Genomic DNA, 24040 nt, shown 5'->3' with positions numbered 1-24040 from the left:
TGCTTCTTCTAATAACACAGATGTGGTCATATTAACGCATTATTGCAGAGCGTTGAAGTTGGAACAGGACGTTTTCTATCTACAACAGAATCATCGATCTCTGTTTCGTCACCGCAGTTTTCACAGCAGTTTTCTCCGCGTACCAACTGTTGTTGCGTTATTTTTAATGTCTATCGGTAAATATGTCAATAACAAGGTTCTATATGTATTATAAGAATATATTATACAAGCATAAGTAACAAGGATATCGCCAAAACAATTGGAAGTGCTAATCTGCCAGTCTGATCATTGAAGTCAAATAACTACGGCTCGAAGTGGACCTGACCGCCGCTCGAAATAGAAACCACAGAAGAATATGAAGTATCATATTTTTTTCTTATGCATAGTAGGTGATCTCGATAAATCTTTAAATTTTAACGAAGAGAAAATGACAAAAAACGCTGCATAGCATTAAAAAAGCACAACAAATTTAAAGACGTCGTTTTTACGATTTGTCAATTGACGTCATTATGACCTTACAAAAATGACGTCAATGGATTTTGACATAATCACAGACACGTCGAAATGATGTCGATCGACAAGTAACTAATTACGTTTACGGGTCGAAAAAGTCACATCATTTTGACGTCACTTTGTTAGCTGGAGGATGATAATTCAGTTTTACTTGTGTCAACTAATTATATTTTCGTAATAATTCTGATACAATTATATATACAGGTTTATTATATGAGAGAGAATATCGCGAATATATAACTACAAAAAAATATCATATTTCTCTTTTATGATAGACACGAATATTGACTAATTCGACGCCTGTTGCAGAAGATTGAAAGCCGAGTAAGATGTATTAAAAATCTAAGAGGATTAAATTAAAGATACATCATTATGATATTTGTACATCCGGATACTGTTTATTTTCATATTTGTTTAGATGTTTAAAAAATAACAATAGCAACAATAAAATCGAACTGTTTGTCGTTGGTATAATGATAATAGTAAATTGGCAATAAACAAGTAATAGCTTTGAATATAAATTTTTTGTGAATAAATATAATTAACAAGTGTTTATTTACATATTTAGTTGCTTTCGACTTACCCAAGTAAAAGTGTCCAGACACAGTGAGAATATCCCGTGATAAGACAACACGAACCCTTTCTGACTGTTTATCATAATGAGCACCAAAGATCTGCGTTCTTGCGGTGTCGCCATTGTCCAATTGCTAAAATAAATGGCGTTCGCGATTCTTTTGCTCTGAAAACAGGAATCGTACGTTTTCACTTATACATTAAAATAATCCAATATATTTTGCAACATAATCTCTAAAACTTTACAAATAATGACGTTAAATAAATAATTAACTGAATATGTAATTTCTGAATATGTTTATTCTGAATGTATAATAATTAATTACATAAGTAACTAAAATATTGCATTAATCGTTTCACCTTCAACTCAAGCTCATTCCCGTACCAGCAGTAAAAAAATATTTGCAACATTATGCCGCTAAAGTACAATATCAGCGAAAAAAACTCAACGGTAAAGAATTTTGTCTGCAAAAGAATATAAGTGGAATTGAAGAATACATAATGCGAAAGCAGTAGAATACAAACGATATGTATTATTATGCATATTATATAAAATAATAAATATTTAATTATAAGTACTTAATTAGAACTGAAACCTAAGTAAATAACATATAAAAGAGATTGCTGGAGGTATAATAAATATAAATTCCATACAAATATTTCATAATTTCTCAACCTTTGTAATGAGGAAAATGCTGGTGCAGAAAATGATCAGACTGAAGAAGAAGAGAACCGTCACCGTCCAAATGAACAATGCTCCTACTCCCCGTACAAAAGTATATATAAGTAGATGATGCTTGACGCATTCTTCGATCGACAAATTCTCCCTTGATCCCTCCCGGAGACTCTTCGAGGCTATAAGATCGTCTATTAATCGGCGACAGATCAATTCGATCTGGCCGCACGCGTGTATCGTCAAGCCGTAAACGAGGGAGTCGAAGGAGACGTTGAGCATTATCCCGTAGAAAAGCGTCGCAGCTTGCTGCAGATACGTCGCCGCATATGGAAGCAGTTTCGTGATGGAATAAGGGACATATGATTTCAAAGGCAAGATTCGTTTCCCTTTATATGCTTCTAGAGCCGGCGCAAACATTAAAGCCAGGCAAGTCGCTTGCGATATTATCAGAAAGGAAAGTGTGCTCCACTTAGCTGTCATGGATTGTTTCGATTTATTTTATTAAAAGATCACTCGCATCGCCAGTGCTTGTGCCGAGCGCAAGATGTGAAAGAAATTCCAAAATAATTTCTTCGATACTTTTTCCCTTTTAAATAGACACTCTGAGCTGTTGTGCCAATGTAATCACAAAATGTAAAAAGAATTTTAAAATAATTTCTCTACCTTCTTTCCTTTTATCACCCGGTAAAAAGTGACAATCGTAAGAACGGAAAAATTGGACAGTAGTGCAAAGCAAATTTGATCCGAACCACGTGCATACAGAAAAAGATTTCTTTAGATTTAGAATTTCTATTTATTTGACTAAAATTTGTTTAGACAACATGTACTTATACGAAATATTATTTATTTGTGAATAAAAATTTTGTTGTCTCATTCAAGAAAACACGGTTATTTAACAGAAAGAACGCTATTATTTAAAATAATATTTTTTAACCAAATAAAATACTATTTGGTTACACTAAATATGTAATATGAAACAGATAATTTCTTGATAAGAAAATTGTCTTTCGTTTCAAATTTTTTATTTAAGATAAAAATACATATTCGTTGAAAAATCTGATAGTCATACTTATTAATTGAAACATTAGTTTCTTTGAAGCATGACAATGATGAAATTTGTTTGAATGCGATAAAATTGATTAAATTTGAAAAAAAACCTTTTTCTCAATGTTCGTTAGGATTTCGATAATTATTAGGCAATACCTTTCCGACTGTGCGCCTCTATTATCAGCCTCTCCATGCGATTCCTCGGCTGGCACATTTTCACGCGCAGGCATTCCAACAGCATCGACAGTTTGTCCCTTCGCAGCAGGAAGTTCGCGTATTTCAGGCATAACGTTACGAAACTCGACGTTAAAAAAAGCCCTTCCGTCACGTCGCCAATGCTATTACGCATGCGAATCAACTCTATCACTTCTAATATCGTGAATTGGTATATCAAGAGGAGAACTGCGTATCTGCGAGTACCAACAGCGCGATCAATAATCGGTTAGTTGTGCGTTTATCAAGCGTGTTTCGTTCGTCGTATCGTTTATAAATACCTATAGCAAGAATGCAGGAAAGCGAGAATGATGTTCTCCTCTTTTCGCTCCTTCCATGCGCCGCAAAACCACAGAACTTTAAAGTTCACCGGCAAGATATCCATATTCTCTTATTCGTTCACGTTATCACCTCTGTATCGTTCCACCTAATATCGTCTCAGACGATGCATATTCCTTTCCGTACTCGATAATATATGAGAGCCGTTTGTCCGAAAAATAAACAACAATAAATCACCCGAGTCATTCCGGCGCTACCGGCTGCATTAGTAACGACATGCGTGCGACATTATCGGGGACATTTGAAATTTTAATACAGTCGCTGGATATTTCTTTCCGAGTTTTTTCTCTCCGTATTGCGGAGAGAAAAAGAAGAATACATTCACTTCCGCGTGCAATGTATTTTCGATGTAATAACAAGATTGCCTTAATTTTAAAACGGCGTGTGGCATGCCAATTGCTGGACAAAGATTTATGCGATGAGACTTCCTATTAATACTCGATGAAGTATTGAATATTCGACGTTCTCTATATTTCGCGAATGAATTACATATGGAAGCGGTAGAGAACTTCTTGCTATCGTAAGATCACCATGGGGGACACAAACAAAATTATACTGTTCGATGTTGCATATGCTTAAAAGTTTTACTAATCTGGAAAAAATCCTATTTTTTCCTTCAAAGGACTTTTATGTTTGCCTGAGAGATACGCAGATGTAAAAGGGCAATGTGGCATCCTATAATGTGTTGTCGCTTCTAATAACACAGATCTGGTCGGTGATATCGACGCCTGTTGCAGGACTTTTAACGTAGAATAGTGCGTTTTTAATATCTGCAACAGGACCATCATCGATCTCCGTTTCGTCACCGCTATTAAGTTACGCCGACCAGGTGTCGTCGTACTAAATTTTATCTAAGTGTAAGTGTCAAGAATCAAACTGAAGATGCCGTAATAAAACAATCTCATTTCCCTCTGACTGACAGTCATCGTGTACAGCAAATTGCTCGAATAAATTTGCGTCGCCGTGCTCTTGCTCTGCAGACGCGACAAAAATGTCTCCTCATGACATGTGAAAGATGATTTTGATTACGATGTCGGCATGAATTAAACGGAATGTAATTTTGACGTCATTTTAAATACTAAAATGGAATTGGAAAATGGAATGTCATTAGCATTTCTATGTACTATAAGAATATATTATATAAGCATACAATTCACAAGGATATCATCAGGGTCATTGGAATCAATACTATCCGTTCGATCATTCGAAGTCAAGCAACGGTGACCGGGACTCGGAGTGGGATGGGTGAGAGAATCCGACCCAGTCGAAAATGAAATTTTCGGCGAGCGATCCAAGCTGCGCTCGAAGTGTTCCGGTAAACTAGGTTGGGGAAGAGAGTTATTTTAAGCTTTTAACATATGCGGCAGACGCAGCTTGTTTAGAAAGTTCATTTTATTATGGTCCCTTCACTTGGAGCATTCGGAAGAAGCAGACACAACACACACAAATCTTCTTCGCGGAACAGCTTTCTGCGAGAGGTCGGTATGCATACGTAGAGAAAAAATGGGGGGGTGTTCCTCTCTGTGGTTTTTCAATCCTGAACGGCGATTGCTTATTTCCTATCGGTTATAACCCATTCGTTCACCTTCGAACAGTGGTCATCGCTGCTGGAATAATCTCGATGATCCAAACGGCTGGCACTGACTTCCAATTGCTCTGACGATATCCTTGTGCTTTAAGCTTATATAATATATATATAACATATATATAATATATCGTTAAGATGCTAAAACTAAAATTTCGATCCGTGGCAGTAGTTCATAAAACGAACAATTATATGGTCATGATAGCGTGCTTGGTAATTTTCAATAAATGTGCGCATTGTGAAGCAACGAGCAAAAACGTCCAGACAACACTTCAGAGTTTCTTAATATAATATATGACTTAATATATCGTTTACGGGCCGAAAAAGTCAAATCATTTTTTATGTCACCTTGTTAGCTGGGAGATGGCATTTAATCGCATTTGTGTCAATTGTTGTTCAACTATTCTATTTTCCTATTTTAATGATCCGGATACTATATATACTATATATATACACAAATTTATATACACGAGACAGAGTGCCGTGTATATATAAAATACATATATATAACTACAAAATAAATATCATGTTTCCCTTCTATAATAGATACGACGCTAACGTTAACTCGACGCCTGCTGCAGAAGATTGAAAGCCGAGTAAGATGTCTTACAAATCTAAAGAGATTAAATTAATGTTATATTATTACGATACTTGTATATCCGCGTAGTTTTGTCTTCATATTTGCTTGGATATTCAGAAAATAGCAGCAGTAACAATAAGACCGAATTGTTTGTCATTGGTAATGGTAAACTAGCAATAAATAGTTTTTTACATAAATTCTTTGTAAGCAAATATAATTAACATATACTTATGTATGTATTTAGTTGTTTTCGGCTTACCCAAGTAAAAGTGTCCAGACACAATGTAAATATTCCATGATAGGAAAATATGAACCCTTTCTGACTGTTCATCATAATGAGCACCAAAGATCTGCGTTCTCGCGGCGTTACCATTGTCCAATTACTGAAATAAATGGCGTTCACGATTCTTTTGCTCTGAAAGCAGGAACCGTACGTTTTCACTTGTATATTAAAATAATCCAATATCTTTTTGCAAGATAATCAACACTCCGGAAGTAACGATTTTGAATAAGTATTTAGCTGAATATCTTCATTCCAAATATATAATAAATAATTGCACAAGTGTCTAAAATATCACATTAATTGTTTCACCTTCAGCTCAAGCTCATTTCCGAACCAGCAATAAAGAAATATTTGTAACATTACGACAGTAATGTACAACAACAGTGAAAAAAACTCGACGGAGAATAGTTTTGTCTGTAAATGAGAATAAGCAGGATTGAGGAACAAACGACACGAACAATAGAATATAAACTGTACGTACATCTATCGCATAAAATAATAAATATTTAATGTACAAGTACTTAATATGGGATAAAAATGAGATAAATTATGTACAATTATATACAAATTAAGAAACTCCACAGGAAGTATAATAAATATAAATTCCGTAAAAATATTTCTGTATCTCAACCTTCGTAATGAGGAAAATGCTGGTGCAGAAAATGATCAGACTGAAGAAGAACAGGACTGTCACCGTCCAAATGAACAATGCTCCTATTCTCTTGACGAAAGCGTGTATGAATATATGATGCTTGACGCACTCTTCGATCAACAAGTTCGTCCCTGATCTCTCCCGGAGAGTCTCCGAGATTGTAAGATCGTCCATTAATCGGCGACAGATCAACTCGATCTGGCCGCACGCATGTATCGTCAAGCCGTAAACGAGGGAGTCGAAGGAGACGTTGAGCATTATCCCGTAGAAAAGCGTCGCAGCTTGCTGCAGATACGTTGCCGCATATGGAAGCAGTTTCGTGATGGAATAAGGGATATATGATTTCATGGGTAAGACTCGTTCTTCTATATCTGCTTCTAGAGCCGGTGCAATCACTAAACCCAGGCCAGTCGCATGCGATAATATCAGGAAGGAAAGAGCGCTCCACTTAGCTGTCACGGATTGTTTCGATTTATGTCATTAAAGGATCTCGTCAGTGCTCCCGCCGATCGCAAGATGTAAGAGGAATTCCAAAATAACTTTCCCTATTCTTTTTCTTTTAAAGAATCACTATGAATTTGTACTAATCGCAAAATGTAAAAAAAGTTCTCATATGATTTCTTTAATGTTTTTTGCTTTTAAAGAGGCACTCTGAACTTGAGCCGATTAGAAGATGTAAAAGGAATTCTAAAATTATTTTTCTTATTCTTTCTTTCCTTTTAAAGAAAGATACCGAGCTTGTGCCAATCACAAGATGTCGAAGGAATTGGTAAATGATTTCTTTTCTTTCTTTACTTTTATCACTCAGTAAAGAGTGATAATTGCGCAACAGTGAACAAATTTGACGGTCGCGTCTTTCGATCGTGCACAACGAATTTGACTTGAACCACGTCAGAATCTCGACAATTGTTGTCCATTACCTTTCCGACTGTGAGCCTCTATTATCAGCCTTTCCGTATGATTCCTTGGCTGGCACATCTTCTTGCGCAGACATTCCAGCAGCGTCGACAGTTCCTTCTTTCGCAGCAGGAAGTTCGCGTATTTCAGGCACAACGTTACGCAAGTCGATGTTATGAAAAGCACTTCCGTCACGTCACCAATGCGATTACGCGTGCGAATCAGCTCTATCATCTCGCATATCATAAACTGGTATATCAAGAAAAGAATCGCGTACCTGCGGGCATCAACATCGCAATCAATGATCACTGAGCGGACATTTTGAGACTCAAAGGATCTCTATCTTTAAGACACACATTTTTGGGAAAGTTTTACATTTAACTCGGTGATCAGATTTTCTGATTCATGCACATCGATCTGCGAATTGGGTCGCGTTAACTCGCAAATTTAAGTTTTCCATGATCAAAATGAAAAAAAAATTGTTTATAGGCAAATAAGAGCCGAACGGTCAAGTGTTTCGAGTCAAATTGATTTTTTGGCTCTTACTTGCTTTTAAGATTTTTTTTCTTCTTAATTGTAGTATTCGGAGAGCCTTTTAATTTATATAATTTTCTATGATTTCCATCTTTATTTTTGACACTAATCGCGCGAGTTGCGCCTTACCAAGCTTAGAGAAACATATATTTCGTAAACAATACGCAGTAGCATATCTTGACATAAATTTTTATAATTCTTGCAACAAAGGAGTTAATGTAACAAAATCTAAAAATAAAAATAATTATTTTTCTCCAGAAGCATTAAAAGTTTTTTTTAAGTTGATTGGTCGATTAACAATCATCAAGGAAAGGATAGGTCTACCTGTTCGGTTAGCAGTACGTTAATTAGACCTGTCTAGCTCGTCACATCGTTTATAAATACCTCATAAATACCTGTAACAAAAATGCAGGAACGCGAGAACGATGTTCTCTTCTTTCTGCTCTTTCCACGCTCCGCAGAACCACAGAACCTTGAAGTTTACCGGCAGAATGTCCATATTCTCATGGCGTTATCACCTCCGTGTCTACCCTAATCCCATCTCATTTGATGCATATTCCTTTCTGTATCTCAATAATATATGAGAACCGAGACACGTTCGTCCGAAAACAACGACGAGAAATCACCCGCGTCATTCCGACGCTGCCGGATGCATTAATAATGACATAGTGCGACATCATCGGGGGCATTTGAAATTTTAACAGCCACTGGGTGTTTCTTTCTGAGTTTCGCCCCTCCCCAGTGTGGGGGGAAGGAAGAAAATAGAATCTTTAGCTTCCGCATGCGATGTGTCTTCGATATAATGACAAGTTTGCCGTAGTAGACAGCGCATGCCATGCCTGCTGCGGAACAGAGATGTATGCGACAGAGCTTCCTATTAATACTCGATGAAGTATTAAATATCGATGCTTCGTATTAATATTCGATGAAATATTAAGTGTCTATGTTCTATGCTTCGCACGAATGTACTATGTATGTAGAAGCGGTAGAGAACTTCTTACTACTGCAAGAAGATCACCGTGTGTGCCGCGAACAAAATTATACCATTCGATGTGTACATACATATTTAAAAGTCTCAATCTGGAAAAAGAGTCTATTTCAAATTCAATTTTTATGTTTGCCTGAGAAATACACGGATGTAAAAAAGGCGACTTAACATCCTACAATGCCGTTGCTCCTTCCAATAACACAGATCTGGTCGGTCATATCGACGCCTGTTGCAAGACATTGAAAGTGGAATAGGATGTTTTTAATATCTGCAACACAGGATTATCATCGATTTCCGTTTCGTTGTCGCTATTGATTTACGCCGACCGTATGTCGTCGTAGTAGATTTTACCCAGGTGAAAGTGTCAAGAGCCAAGCTGAAGATGCCGTAATAGGACATCCTCAATTCCCTTTGACTGATGGTCATCACGAGCAGCAAACTCCTGCGATCTTGTGACGTAGCTGTCGTCCAATTGCTCGAATAAATAGCGTCGCCGATGCTCTTGCTCTACGCATACATACAAAAGAACCCTCTTTATCAGTCAGTAAGCTCCTAACGTAAAGCTCCTAAGCGCATTTTCAGACAATCTATACACGCAATTCGGGACGGAATTTTAGATACAAATTGTGCATAATGGAGAAAATGTAAAGAAGTGGCAAAAAATAAAGAGGAGAAAAAAATAAACAAAAGAAGAGAAACGCGCTTCGGAGCGGACAATCGCATTATCGATCTCGATCACCTTTAGTCGCAGCTCGTTTCCGTACCAGCAGTAGAAGAATACTTGATAGAGCATGCATCCGAGATACAAAACCAACGAGAGAAATCCGACGCTGAGAAGCTTCTTCTGCGAAGCAAACTTCTGGTCAGTACATCCGCACAGGCACGGCAATGTGCCGAACATCGCGAACTAGGTACTTCAGCAGAGTGTAGCGGCGTTTCTTTTTTTTTTTATCGCCGGTGTACTGTCCGCTATACAAAAACAAAAAGACAAAATACGCTCTAGTCTAATCGTTTTTTACGACGCCTGTCAGATCGCAATAAGTAAACAGACGATCGAAACGCGAGGTACTGATTTATACCCAACCTTGGACATCTGGAAAATACTGGTGCACAGGGTGACCATGCTGAAAATGAATAAAACCGTCACGGTCCACACGAACAACGACTGTATTCTGCGCACGAGCTCGTGCACGCGCAAGTGATGCCTCACGCACTCCCCGATCACCGCCGCTCTATTCGATTTGATCCGATACTGATCCGCGTCGAGGCAATCCTTGAAGATCTCCGATAGACGGTGGCACAACAGCTCGATTTGCCCGCAGGCGTGAAGAGTGAAGCCATAAACGAGGGAGTCAAAGGAGACGTTGAGCAGGACTCCATAAAATATAGCGGCCACGTGCTGCAAATACGTCGCCAAGTATAAATACCAACCGAATATGGAGTACGGCATGTACGTCTTGAAGGGCAACGGTCTGTCGCTGTCCTGCGGTCCCACGATAGGAGCGAACACGAGAGCCCAACAGGTAGCTTGAGACATGCTCATGAAAGTTCGAACGCACCACTTGGCTGCAAGCAACACGTATTTTCAGATCGGTGCAATGTTTAAATATAATTTTACGTGAAAATGTTCAAAGGAAATTTCGAGTCAATTTCAGGATTAAAAAATCATCATCTCGAGAGACAACGAATGACGTTGGATTGTTGTTGCGTCGAAAGTGTCAATTTTTTTATTTGGACGTGAAATTTGGGCGCAACTTTTCGAAAGAATCTTCAGAACGGTCAATCGTCAGATTGAAGGAAACAGAAAGAGGTCCCTGGTTGACTACCTTTACGGTCATATTTGATCAGGATCGTCCGCTCCTCGAAATTCTTCGGCTGGCACGTCTTGCTTCGAAAACAATTCAACAATATAGACACTTCGTCTCGCCGCGCCAAGAAGTTTCCGTATTTAAAGCACAAGGCTACATAAGTTAAAGTTAGGAAGAGTCCCTCTGTTATATCCTCAATGTGGTCGCGTGTCCTCACAAGTTCAATCACTTCCGATATCGTAAACTCGTATATTAATATCACTATAGCATACCTAAAAGTTTCACTGTGTCTTAACATCCAGCGGAATTGTTCGGACGTTATAAAAAAGAGCTTGATCAAAAAAGAATTACAAAGAAAAGAAAAGTATAGGAATAATTATGCGAAAAAATTAGTTCTATATAGACGGCGCATGTAGAAAATATATCGAGATGTAGTTGTAATTTCGAAAGTATACCGTAAAAGCACGATATTCCTGGACGAATATCACATTCGTCATCATACCTGTAACAGGAACTTAAGAAACGAATAAGAGGATTGCTCTCTTTTCTTTCGCTCCAGGCGCCACAGAACCACAAAATTCGAAAGTTCAGCGGTAGAATATCCATAATTCCGGGACGCCCGTTTCGATGACGTTTCACCCGACCAGTCGGCAGTCACCCTCTCGTCATGTCTCAAAGCACTTCGGAATACCGAAGCTTCGGTTGTGTGGAAAAAGGTAAAATGCATCAAGGCGTACATTGTCAACGTTCGTTCTCGTGAATTAGTAACGACGCCGATAGAACGTTCAGAGCGTCCCTTAACATTTAAAATGTCGTCTAATAGAGGACGGAGTTACGTGGATCTCCTCTTCTCGCTATATATTTCCCTTTCAGCCGTATTCAGTCGTACTTATTTTGAATATTCCCCTCTTAGCGAAGGTATGCGAGACACAGCTGCGCGATATTCTCATGAAATCACGTAATTTATGCATTGTCGCGAAGTAGAGATACAGGATAAAGATGCGGGGGATATTGCGAGTCTAGTGAGGGATGTACCATCGAAGTATCATTATTGTCAATGGGGTTTATTTGCGACCAATTTATTTGCGAGTTACCTGTTCGTCATAGAAACTAATAAGCAAATGGAAATTCTGTGAGAGGAATACAATTGACCCATGAACGCGTACATAGAAAAAAGACTCAGTTCCTGCAACTGGACAGGGACCAGATTTAAAAGAATATGCTTAAGGCAATCTATAGAACAAGAGTATCTAGTATAAAAATCTATGATTCTATCGGTATCTATAAACACACAGTATAAATTACGATATCTATAAATATGGTATGAAAATACATTCGTTATGATTCCGACTGATAAACTCGAAACTCGAAACAGGGAACGGTAAATTCCATCGTAGGTTTTACTATCGGCGGGACGTATTAACTCGAACCTTACTGCAGCAAATTGAAGGCAGAGTAGGACGTCTTCAAAATCTACGTAAGTACGAAGAATCAGCATTTGATTTATAGCATTTTATTAAATCCGTATCGTGTGTTTCTGAACTGTGCGTGTTTCTAAGTCTTACGCCACTATCTTATTGTATACTCACCGACATGAAAGTGTTGAGGATCAAATCGGAAAATCCATAGAAGGAGAGTATCCTGCCTCGCTGGCTTATCAACATCACGAGCATCAAACTTTTACGTTGCTTGGCCGACACTGCCATCCAGTTACTGACATAGATTGCGTAGGCGACGCTTTTCATCTAGATCGAACAGATACGACTGTTGACACACAGGAAGATTATCAAGTAACAAGGAAAATTATCAAGAAACAAGATTCATCATCATCGATACCTTCAAGTCGAGCTCATTACCGTACCAGCAATACAACAATATTTCAAACAACATTGATCCTAGATACACTATAAAAGTGAAGAACTCAGGACTGAACATCTCTTTCTGCAATAAACACATTAATTCGCAATTTCCCGTTGACCGGGGACTAGAGGAAAATTAGATTGTAAGAACAGAAAGATTAATGTAAGAACCCAGACAGCACAAATGTTCAAAATCGGGACATGAGACTTTGGTCTTTTGGACGTCTTGAAGTCGTGTTTAAAATATCGTGAAATAAGACGTCTTTAAGATGTTTTTAAGATGTTTAAAAGACGTCTTATTTCGATTTTGGACATCCGATTGGATTCTGATTTTGGACATTGTACTGTCTGGGAATTATCTTCCCAATTAATTATTGAGTTGTCTCAACCGACTTTGAATGCAGCTGAATATTTACAGGAATGTTCTCAGTCATGGTAATAGATTTTTCATTTCTTGTCCCCGAGTTTCTGTTTGATCCCTATTTATATACAAGAACTGAGTTTTTTGTGATAAAACGAACACGTTATAATAAAACGCATAGAGGTGCTGCGCACTTACTTTGGACATCTGGTAGATACTGGTGCAAAGAGTGACGAGGCTGAATAAGAAGAGAACAGCGATGGTCCACATGAACAGCGACTGAATTTTGTATATAATGTTGTACACCGAGATATGATGGCTCACGCATTCCGCGATAGCGAGGTTCTCGATGACATCGATTTCCCTCCGTTCAATCTTGTTCTCGCGGAGACACATGAACGTCTCCGTCATTCGATGGCACATGAGCTCGATTTGCCCGCAGGTTTGAATAATGAGGCCGTAAACGAGGGAATCGAAAGTCGAGTTCAACATTATCCCGTAAATTAGTACCGCGACTTGCTGGAGATAAGTCAACACGTAAGGACCCAACGCCGCGATGGAGTACGGTACGTACGCTTTAAGTGGCAAACGTCTTTCTTCTATAGCCCAGAGGGGCATTGCGAGAAGAAACAAGCCTGTTACTTGACATATGATGAGGAAGAACCAAGTGGTCTGCTTAGCTTCGTTCGCAGTGTGCGTTATGGCAAAAATGGAGTTTGAAAAACAGCAAGTTAAAATTCTGCCGAGCGCAACGATGACTTCGTAAGTATATTTATTCTTTGGTCACGATAAAATAAAATATCTCGGTAAAATAAAAATATCTCTATAAATGTCAAATATCTGAGAAATGGGATTTGTGTATGTATCTTTATTATGTGCGTTATATTTCCTTAGTAGAATTTCTTTATTATGTGCGTTATATTTCCTTAGTAGAATTCAAATTAATAGGGAAAAACCTACCTAAACCGACATATCATTTTGTTTTCGGATTCTAAGGCGCTGTCGAAAACATAAAATTAAAATTTACGTGCGTAAATGCAAACAAGCAACACTTCTCTACTACGACATACGACAGTCTTATGAAAATCACATTACATATTTTCCTGCAAATAATTTTTTTTTACGCTTTTAGAAACTAGGTGCTAAAGTCGACATACCCATGATACCTATACGGAATTATAAAAAAAATAAAATAACATACTGAAAATATATTATTTTGTATATTTATTATATTTCTTTACATGCTATCTTTAATCTTACATGTTTTTTATTATGTAGAAAGGGATTCGCTGATTTTTTCAGACTATATTAAGCAAAAAAATACGAAAAATCAGTCAAATGTTAGCTTCAACTGTTCTTTGCATAATTAGTTGTATACTGATGCAATACTCTGTACATAATAATACACTTATTTTGCACGACAGAGTTAAATTTTTTTCACAGCTGAGAAACATGGGTATGTCAGTTTACTATACCTACGTCAGTTTTGGTGGTTTTTCCTTTAACATTTTGTACTTTACTCAATGAAATTGTCGACCGTTTAACATACTGAAATTAACAAGAATACCTTTGCGATTATATTGCTTCAGTATTGATTCTTCCGCGCTGTTCCTTGGTTGACATACCTTGGCGCGAAAGCAATCCAACAAGGCACGCATTTCGAACTGTCGCACCAAAAAGTTCAGATACTTCAGACACAGGCTCAGGTAAGTTAGGGTGACGAACAAAACTTCCGTTAATTCGTCGATGCTGTCTCTTATACGTATGAGCTCGATTATTTCGGATGCCGTAAAATGATATATTAAAATGACGATGGTGTACCTATTGGAATTACGTGACGGAAGAAACGGAAGAAGAACGTGTTCAATGTTGAAGAATCTGTATCAATCGAATGACGAGTACAGATGGAATCGATTTCAACGTATCAACAATACCGTTTTTTTATTGGCTCCGTTTTTGCCAGCGATACGTATATATAAGTACCGTAAATACTACCGTACCTGTAACAAAAGCTAATGAGGCGTAATATCAAGTTGCTATCTTTCCACTCCTTCCATGCGCCGCAGAAGCGAAACACGTAGAAATTCACGGGCAATAAGTCCATATTTTGAGCGTTGCGTTCAACAACAGAAAATTTCTTCCCGACAACGACGAAACGTAGCGTATCATCAGCCTGGAATTTTGTGACGATTCCAGACGACGATGTGCCTGCATTAGTAACGACGTCTACAGTGTACGGCGTTATTAGCGCCCATTAATTTTTAATGACGTGCGCCAGGCAAGGTACTTGCTATTTACCGACTCCGCTTGCTGTATTATCATTCTTGGTTTTTTATTCTTCGTAAACAGTTTCAGCCCGATGGTAATGCGCCACTAAATGGTAGTATCAGTATCTTCTGTATCACTACGTTATATTTAAGTTAATAAGTTTCACTTATTCACAAGATTCTTTTATAGCATGTCTTATAAATTTCTCAAAATATAATTGTAATTGTAAAACCGCTAACGTGGCACTCATCGTAACAGACCCTTTAGTCTTAGAGACAGAATATTCTACACAACGGTCAATTTTATTTGGAAAATGTTTCCTTCGGAAAACAGTGCAATAAGTATGAGAACCGGTGCAAGTTCTTTCTCATTAAAAGAAATAATTATTCGTCTCTTAGAGTGACTATATTTGACTCAACTTCTTGGTATTGCGATGCAATTTTTCCAATCTTTGCATCCAAACTTAACGATATAAAAATATCTTTCTTCAATTAAGTCGGAAGCTTACTCAACATGGAATCACGTTTTATTCTTTAAGAATGAAACACAAAAAAGTGTGCTTGAAGCAATCTACAAAATAAAAGCATCTAGTATAAAAATATCTATAATATTTTCTATCGATATAAACATACAATATAAACTACGATATCTATAAACATGGTACGAAAATACATTCGATATGATTCCGACTGATAAACTCGAAACGGAAAATTCCATTGTAAGTTTTACTACCGGCACAACGTACTAACTCGAAGCTTGTTGCAGCAAGTTGAATGCAGAGTAGGACGTCTTTAAAATCTACGTAAGTACAAAAAACAAGCGTATGATTTTCAGCATTTTTATAAATCCATATCTTATGTTTCTGAACTGTTTGTGCTGTATGTTTTTAAATCTTAAATCACTGTATCCTTGTGTCACTCACCCACGTGAAGGTGTTGAGAATCATGCCGAAAATCCCATAGAAGGAAAGTATCCTTCCTCGCTGGCTCATCATCATCACGAGCACCAAACTTTTACGTTGCTTGGCCGACACTGCCGTCCAGTTGCTGACATAGATTGCGTTTGCGACACTTTTATTCTAGATCATACGGATAGGACTCTTAACACCAGAAAAATTGTCAGGTAACAAGATTTACCATCAACGATACCTTTAAATCGAGCTCATTACCGTACCAGCAATAAGAGAATGCTTGAAACGACATTGATCCTAGGTACATTATGAAAGTGAAGAACTCAGGGCTGAACATCTCTTTCTACAACAGACATATCAAATTGCAACGTGATTCATGGTGGTTCGATTTCGATCTTACCGTATCGAATGTTGAATCTATTACATTTGCTGCCGCGCTTGAATCCAAAGTTTCTCACTCCAGCTCACACTATATTTTTAGCAACTATACTTGATATAGTGCTTGTTGCACATATGCACACGTAAAATGTATTGGGTAAAAAATATGTTAAATATAAGTGGAAAATTTGTTAAATATAAAACTGAGTTTTTTAAATGTGGCAGAACGAACACGATATGATGAAACGCACAGAGATGTTGCGCACTTACTTTGGACATCTGGTAAATGCTGGTACAGAGAGTGACGAGGCTGAACAAGAACAAAACAGTGATGGTCCACACGAACAGCGACTGTATTTTGAATATTATGTTGTGCACTGAGATATGATGGTTCACGCATTCCGCGATAGCGAGGTTCTCGATGGCGTCGATTTTCCTCGGCTCGATCTTGTCCTCCCGCAGGCACGCGAACGTCTCCGTCATTCGATGGCACATGAGCTCGATTTGCCCGCAAGTGTGAATAATGAGGCCGTAAACGAGGCAGTCGAAGGACGTGTTCAAGAATACCCCGTAAATTAGTGCCGCGACTTGCTGGAGATAAGTCAACACGTAAGGAAGCAGCGCCGCGATGGAGTACGGCATGTACACTTTAAACGGCAGACGTCTTTCGTCTGTAGCCAAAAGAGGCATTACGAGAAGAAACAAGGCTGTCACTTGACACAAGATCATGTAGAACCAGATGATGCGCTTAGCTTCGTTCACAGTGTACATCATGGCAAAAATGGAGTTTGAAAAACAGCTAATTAAAGATTCTGCCAGGCGCATCGACGACTTCGTAAATATATATATATTCTTTGGTCAGGATAAAATGAAATATCTCGGTTTAGACATCACAGTTCGCAAATCATTTTTCATCATTAGTAATTGATTAGATCTCTAAGAAGTGAAATTTTTACATCTTTGCGTGTACCTTTACCGTGTGCGTTATATTTCCTTAAGTATTTAAGTTCGCAGAGGAGAAGCACCAAAACTGATATACCACTTGTATAATATTTCACAGTAAAGTTCAGGTATGTCGATTTACAGAATAACCTAAGTTTTCTTAGTCTGTGGCAGAGTAAGTTTTCTTAGTTTAGTGACAGAGAGTAGAGAAATTGGCGCAGGATCCAAAGTGATTTAAAAAGTTCTAACCTCGCGCTATAAAAAGCGCGAAAAATCGAATAAATCAAATCAAATAAATTATTAGATTGGTTTGTTACTTTAACTGTCACAAGATGATAACTTAACGAAAATATAAATACCATATAAATACGTACAAGAAAAAATCAAACGATGCTAATCACATAACCGAACGCGCTTGCAAACAGAAAGTGCCGCTTCAGCTGCGGCTACTGTACATAGTAGTGGACGAAATTCATATTCCGTACGGGCAGAGTTCAATATTTTACAGCCGACAAACATGGATGTTTCAGTTTATTGCATCTATATCACGTTTGGTGCTTTTCTTCTAACATTTCGTATTTTACTCGTGAAATTCTCGACGGTTTAACATATTGAGATTAAGATAAGAATACCTTCGCGATCGTATCGCTTCATTATTGATTCCTCCGCGCTGTTCCTTGGCTGACATACCTTGGCGCGAAAGCAGTCTAGCAAAGCACGCACTTCGAACTGCCGCACCAAAAAGTTTAGATACTTCAGGCACAGGCTCAGGTAAGTTAGGGCGAGGAACAGACATTCCGTTAATTCCTCGATGTTGTTTCTTATACGTACGAGCTCGATTATCTCGGATACCGTGAAGTGATATATTAAAATGACGACGGTGTACCTGTTGGAATTGCGTGACAGGAAAAGCGGGAGAGGAATGTGCGCGTACAATGTTGAGAGATCTGTATCACTCGAACGACGAATAAACGGAATCGATTTCAGCGATACGAACAGTCCTGTTTCTCCATCGGCTCCGTTTTTGCCCGTGACGCGTATATAGATATATGTACCGTAATAGCATCGTACCTGTAACAAAAGCTAACGAGGCGTAATATCAAGTTGCTCTCCTTCCGCTCCTCCCATACTCCGCAGAAACGAAGAACGTAGAAATTTAACGGCAATAAATCCATATTTTTAGCGTTGCGTTCGACATAACAGAAAATCTCTCCCCGACAACGACGTAGCGTGTTATCAGATCGAAATTTTGCAACGGTTTCCGAACGACGATGAAGTTCCTGCATTAGTAACGATGTCTACGGTATACGACGATTATTAGAGTTCATTAATTTTTAATGACGTGCACCGGGCAAGACATCCGCTCTTTACCCACTCCGCTTGCTGTATTATTATTGTTCTTGGTCTTATATTCTTCATAGACAGTTTTAGCCCGGCGATAATGCGCCATATGGTAGCTTCAGTATCTTCGAAATCGCTAAGTTATGACTTATTCACAAGCTTCTCGTCTAGTGTGTCTTATATATTTTTCAAAATATAATCGTAATTGTAAAATCGTTAGCGTAGCACTGAAGACTCATCGTAAGGGACACTTTAATCTTAGGAAGAAAACATTCTACACGACAGACAATTTTATTCAGAAAACTTTTTATTCGGAAAACAAGTGCGATACGTATGAGAATCGGTGCAAGTCGTCTCTCATTAAGAGAAATAATCAATCGTCTCTTGAAATGATTACACTTAATCCAACTTCTTGGTATCGCGTGATGCAATTCTCCCATCTTTGCATCCAAATTTAACGATATAAAAATATCTTTTTCCGATTAGATCGAACGTAATATCGCGGATAATGATAATATCGGTTAAGTGGTAGACGAGAAGACGAAACGCCCATGGATGCAATCTAACGTTATCATAAAACAATCTCCTATCGAGCACTCTTAATGGTAAATTTTTAAATCCAAGCATTAGTCCGCCGAAAGTCTCGTTGTTCTTTGACGAAGGCGTAATATTGTTTCCAAGTAAATCGTCGGGTCTTCTTCTTCTCCGACTCGCGTTAATCGACGATGGTAAGATGGCATGAAGAGTCTTCTGATTAACTTCTTCATTGTAATAAGATTCTGTTGTTGTCTCAGTTGCCAGAAGTAGTCGCGACAAGTCGTCGTCTAACAATGCGAGACTCACTTCCAATTCCGGTCTGTGGGAGCCGCAGGCTCCTGACCCTTCAAATTTGTCGGTCGTCAATTATACTCGTCATTCCCGTAACTGTTCTATTCCCACTGGCGCAATAATCCAGATTAATCAAGGTCTGATCCCGACCTCTAATTTAAAGCGAGCTGTATTGCCGAGTCAAAAAAGCCACGAAATTCTCAGCCAGTCCTCGGCATTCTTATTATAAAACTATTCGGAAAAGTTTCCTTATCGGAATAATTCAATTATTTATCCTATATAGAGAAAACAACTTTATTAGTATAACTGAGTATTTACCGTTACTTAAAGACTAGACGAAAACTCGCCGAAAACTCGCCTGCAGAAGCAGAGAAATTGCCAAACGGGAAGAAACTGCCAATCTTCAATCGCAATTGAATTGGCAATCACTAGTGTGATTTGGCCTTTACAAGATCCGATTATGAATATCAGCCATATTCAGATCTTATATTTAAGATTCGATTCACGCGTCTCGATTCATGAAGTTGGCTGAAATGTTGAACGCACATACAGATACGTTCAGAAATCCTATTCGACGAATATTTCGGAACGTAGAGTTAGTAATATTTAATCGACCAATCAAAACAGAAGAGCAAAGATTTTGTTATTATGATTGGATTGATAATAAACTCTACTCAATTGGATTGTTCTTTATAGCTGCATTGCTGAACTGATGCAATAAGTTGAAATGAGAAAACATACTTGTCTCACTTCAACTTATTGCACTAGTTCAGCAATGCAGTTATAAAGAACAAACCATATCCGTCGAGTAGGATTTCCGAACGCACGCTACACGATCGTCCCTTTGGTGTATATCCCCTCCACACGCTGTAGCGTGCTATAAGTGCTTCAAAACTGGTGCTGCACCCTGTTCTCATCGTTACATCAGCGTGATCTAACGTGTTTACCAGTGTACTTCGTGAAACTTTATAATTGAATATAGAGTAGTTTCTATATATTACACGAATATTTCATCATTACTATGTCTGATTTTGCGAAAAAGCAAATGATGAAGCATGGGTGGGTGGAAGGTAAGATCTGCAAATAATTGTAAGCACAAACGGGCATTGTCTCATGTTACTCGTGAGAGTCTAACCTCCCCCAGTGATATGTTTTGTTGTTACACGTGTTCTTTCTTGCTAAACTGCATAAGTATACTTGTTCATTAGTATCTTTTTGTCTTATTTATTTCCTAAGATATTCAACTCGGCGCCTATATGCGCCCATAAACGAAATGCGTCAAGTTGAAAATCATTTAACATGTTCTATGCCAGACCATTTACGTGACTTTCAATTCACGTCGCATATAGCGGAAACAGTTCACAATGAACTGAATAAATGTGTTATATAATTATTTGATTTTTGTGAATTGGAAAGTTATCATAAAAGTGAATATTCAAATTGTAAAATGCACAATAGAACAAAATAAATTTATCGCAAAACTAAAAAAATTGAAGAATAACAAGCAAGATAAGAGTAGAATAAGATAGAACACATTGAAGAAATTATAGGTTATTATGAAAAAAACATAACCTTTTGAACATTTTATAATCGAATGGTACGATATATTTTATTGAAATAATCTATATCTATAGGTATAGTTCCGTAGGAATCCTCGCAAAATGTTACACATTTTGTTTTACATTTTCGGTGCTTAAATTTGTAACATTTAGTCTGTTCTTTTTAGCCGAATTGGCTGCGCTAATTCAAGAAATTAATATATACTGAAGAATGAGAATGCAGAAAGCATGAGCATCTCACATATGTTTCAATGTATGTGTATGTGTATGTAGATGTATATGTGTATGTAGATGTGTATGTGTATGTAGATTTCTTGACTTGTTCAGATGAAAAGAATAAACCAACTTTACATAACAATTGAATATGTATAAAAACGCATGAAAATGCATTATTATACCATATGTGCCAAAAACATGATAACAGAGTACAAATAGATGATAAGATAAATTATTTTACTGTACTTCCTCTTAATAAGAAAAATATCAGTTGATGTAAAAGGCCGAATTCATTGTATACTGAGTATACTATACCGTGTACTGAGTACGTACATAACACAGAAAATATTAACGAACAAAACGATAAACATTTGTTACTTTATAAAAAATAAAAGAGTGAAAAGATTTTTTATAATACAAAATTATATGATATATTATCATAGTACTTTAACCCTTTCGGTACATTTGACGAGTGAGACTCGTCATCTGCTTACTTGGGCATAAAATGTATTACTTTTACATATTAATCCATATAGCGACAAATTAAATCCGTCCCATGGGCATAAAAATCTTAAAATAATTCAGTACTCAAAGGGTTAAGTAAGTTTGACCTTGTACTTCAGTCGTCTAAGATAGCTATATTTGTATAATATGTGAGCTTCCTCAGGGACCATCTCACCCGTTTGTAGATGACAGTTTTACTTGCTTGAAATAATTTTACCAAGTATCTAGAAAAGTATCAAATTGACAACAACAAAATATCAATAACATGACATTAAGAATTTGAACCTGATGGGACTCACGGATGTATTCAGTTCATTCAAATTCATTAGGTTCTAACTAGCTTATCTCTTCCTTTTATCTTTTTTTTCATGACAAAGGAAAAGGACTTGGAAAAAATGAGGATGGCATTACAAAACCCATAAAAGCCATGATAAAATCTGATTGCGCAGGTTTTGGATATAAAGAAAAATCGGAGAGATCTTGGGAAGAAATATACAATAGCGCCGTTAAAAACATACAGGTCGAATCATGTGAGGGTGAGATCTCTTTGAATGTAATCGATGACGAATGGAGTCTTGATTATATTGGAATTCCCAAGTTGAAGAAGAAGAAGAAGAAGAAGAAACTCGGAATGCAATTGGAATATGACAATTTTCAGAAATCCTCTATCCTTTATAATGGTTGCTTAATGCAAAATGATTCTGCGACGTCAGAAGAAGAAGAAGGAAGAAAAACAGCACAAGATCCTGTAAATTCATCTTTCGCTAAAGATCCTTACATGTTAACTGAAAACTCGATACTACGCGCTATAACAACAAAATCGCTTTGTACGGCAAAATTAGAGAGAATTGCGTTGCAAGATCAGTCATTAGATCAGTTGTTAGACTTAACGAGAGAGTCATGTAAGAACAACCCGCAGCCTATCTCTTTGCCAGAAATTTACCGATTCGCTAGCTTAAATCTCATGCCGACCTGGATGGCATGCAATCCACTTAAAAAGGAAGAGGATAAAGATAAAACAAATAACAATATAATAACGTTTCAATCTCCACAACAAATTGTTACCGTCAAATCCAAATCTAGGGCCAAAAAATATCGAAAGAAGATGAACAATTTGGTAGATCAGTTAAGTGCTTGTAGCATAAAGGAAATTGACAAAGAATCCAAGTGTGACTCTTTGCGAAAAGTGAAGAAATGCAATCGGAAGAAAGGGAGTTTCAAGATCAAATGTAAGCCTGAATGTTTACAATTAATGAAGAAACACAACGTACAATCATGCACAACGAAAGAAGACAACGCAAATGTACAGACTCGAAGTCAACATAAAAAGGAATATAAGCCAGTTCAACCAATACAGATCGAGAAGGATGGTGGTACAGTTTTGTCGAGAGAAAAATTCTGTGGAATTGATTTGCTATATGATTTGCCACTTGCGCCAATTGAGAAACAGTCCCTCACTTTGTCGAAGCGACGAAGCAGTCCTGTTTCACTTTGTCGAAGCGAATCATCAAAGGATGGAGATATTGATAATATTCCATCCACAGACATTAAAAATAACATTAAAAATATCGTATACTTAAAGAAATGTCTAAAAAAACAGAAAAGTAGGAGACGTCGACGTCCGAGAATATGGGAAGTAATCAACAATATTGCAAATAAATCAGATACGAGTATAGACACTGTGGCAAAAGCCCTAACAAAAATTAATCTCTCGGAAGATGTAAGTACAGCAATTAAAAAGAAGCCTACTCAAACTCATATCACGCCCGTTTAAAAAAAGAAACTTCAAAGCAGGAGATATAATGATATATGAAGGAAAAACGGACGTTGACTGAAAAAATAGAAATTGTAGCATCATAACGTTAATCATCGACGTTATATAAATTAATAAAATTACTGACTGATTATTTTCCATAATATAAGTATCATGTCCAAATAATCGAATAATTTTTAATAGATTTTTTTACATATAGATATATGAGTAATAATAAATCCGCAAACATGAAAAAATACTTAATCAAGAAAAATATCAATTCCAGCTACTCAATTTTTGTTAGTTGAATATAACAATAATAATTATTGAATTCCATTCGCATATTATATATGTACATGTATATACATATATATACACATACATATACACAGATATGTATATGTACAAATAATTTGCGATTTTATTCTTAGAA

The 24040-nt window shown here is 37.3% G+C and overlaps 3 protein-coding genes across 4 annotated transcripts; 1 reads left to right on the top strand and 2 right to left on the bottom strand.

Annotated features, from left to right (window-relative positions):
• Positions 1-745: 745 nt before the first annotated feature.
• On the bottom strand, positions 746-18581 carry LOC106747303. The gene is made up of 16 exons (XM_014624697.1): positions 18478-18581; positions 18097-18292; positions 16735-17295; positions 16325-16429; positions 16099-16254; positions 15922-15974; positions 14476-14657; positions 13107-13588; positions 12525-12629; positions 12278-12433; positions 11783-11880; positions 10713-10960; positions 9965-10446; positions 9620-9724; positions 1097-1252; positions 746-855 (listed from the first exon to the last, which is right to left on the bottom strand). The coding sequence occupies exons 1-16, from the start codon at positions 18579-18581 to the stop codon at positions 802-804; spliced, it is 3243 nt and encodes a 1080-aa protein (XP_014480183.1). The 3' UTR covers positions 746-801.
• On the bottom strand, positions 12120-12578 carry LOC106747311 (odorant receptor 33b-like). Its single transcript, XM_014624709.1, has 3 exons — positions 12525-12578; positions 12278-12433; positions 12120-12161 (listed from the first exon to the last, which is right to left on the bottom strand). Exons 1-3 carry the CDS (start codon positions 12576-12578, stop codon positions 12120-12122), a joined length of 252 nt encoding a protein of 83 aa, XP_014480195.1.
• Positions 18582-20499: 1918 nt separating the features above from the next.
• Positions 20500-23989, top strand: LOC106747306 (G patch domain-containing protein 4). 2 transcript variants are annotated; one of them, XM_014624701.1, is made up of 2 exons: positions 20500-20645; positions 22232-23989. In XM_014624701.1, exons 1-2 carry the CDS (start codon positions 20597-20599, stop codon positions 23626-23628), a joined length of 1446 nt encoding a protein of 481 aa, XP_014480187.1. In that variant the 5' UTR covers positions 20500-20596; the 3' UTR covers positions 23629-23989. The 2 variants fall into 2 exon arrangements, with proteins under 2 accessions (XP_014480187.1, XP_014480188.1); XM_014624702.1 differs by lacking the exon at positions 20500-20645 and adding an exon at positions 20652-21387.
• The last annotated feature ends 51 nt before the right edge of the window (positions 23990-24040 follow it).

This window comes from Dinoponera quadriceps, unplaced genomic scaffold (genome assembly GCF_001313825.1).
Source record: "Dinoponera quadriceps isolate SergipeBrazil2010 unplaced genomic scaffold, ASM131382v1 scaffold2305, whole genome shotgun sequence".
Taxonomy (NCBI): domain Eukaryota; kingdom Metazoa; phylum Arthropoda; class Insecta; order Hymenoptera; family Formicidae; genus Dinoponera; species Dinoponera quadriceps.
This window is presented reverse-complemented; position numbering and strand designations above follow the sequence as displayed.

Excerpts from the sequence above, each read along its gene's own strand:
- LOC106747306 (XM_014624701.1), top strand. The coding sequence starts at position 20,597 with ATGTCTGATTTTGCGAAAAAGCAAATGATGAAGCATGGGTGGGTGGAA. Across the intron at positions 20,646-22,231 it reads GAAGCATGGGTGGGTGGAAG|GAAAAGGACTTGGAAAAAAT; the intron begins GTAAGATCTGCA and ends TTCATGACAAAG.
- LOC106747303 (XM_014624697.1), bottom strand. The coding sequence starts at position 18,581 with ATGGATTTATTGCCGTTAAATTTCTACGTTCTTCGTTTCTGCGGAGTA. Across the intron at positions 12,630-13,106 it reads GTATCTACCAGATGTCCAAA|AAAGAGATGTTCAGTCCTGA; the intron begins GTAAGTGCGCAG and ends TGTTTATTGCAG. Across the intron at positions 9,725-9,964 it reads GTATTTTCCAGATGTCCAAG|AAGAAGCTTCTCAGCGTCGG; the intron begins GTTGGGTATAAA and ends TTTGCTTCGCAG.
- LOC106747311 (XM_014624709.1), bottom strand. The coding sequence starts at position 12,578 with ATGTTGTTTGAAATATTGTTGTATTGCTGGTACGGTAATGAGCTCGAC. Across the intron at positions 12,434-12,524 it reads GTAATGAGCTCGACTTGAAG|ATGAAAAGCGTCGCCTACGC; the intron begins GTATCGATGATG and ends TGTTCGATCTAG. Across the intron at positions 12,162-12,277 it reads TCCTCAACACTTTCATGTCG|ATTTTGAAGACGTCCTACTC; the intron begins GTGAGTATACAA and ends GTACTTACGTAG.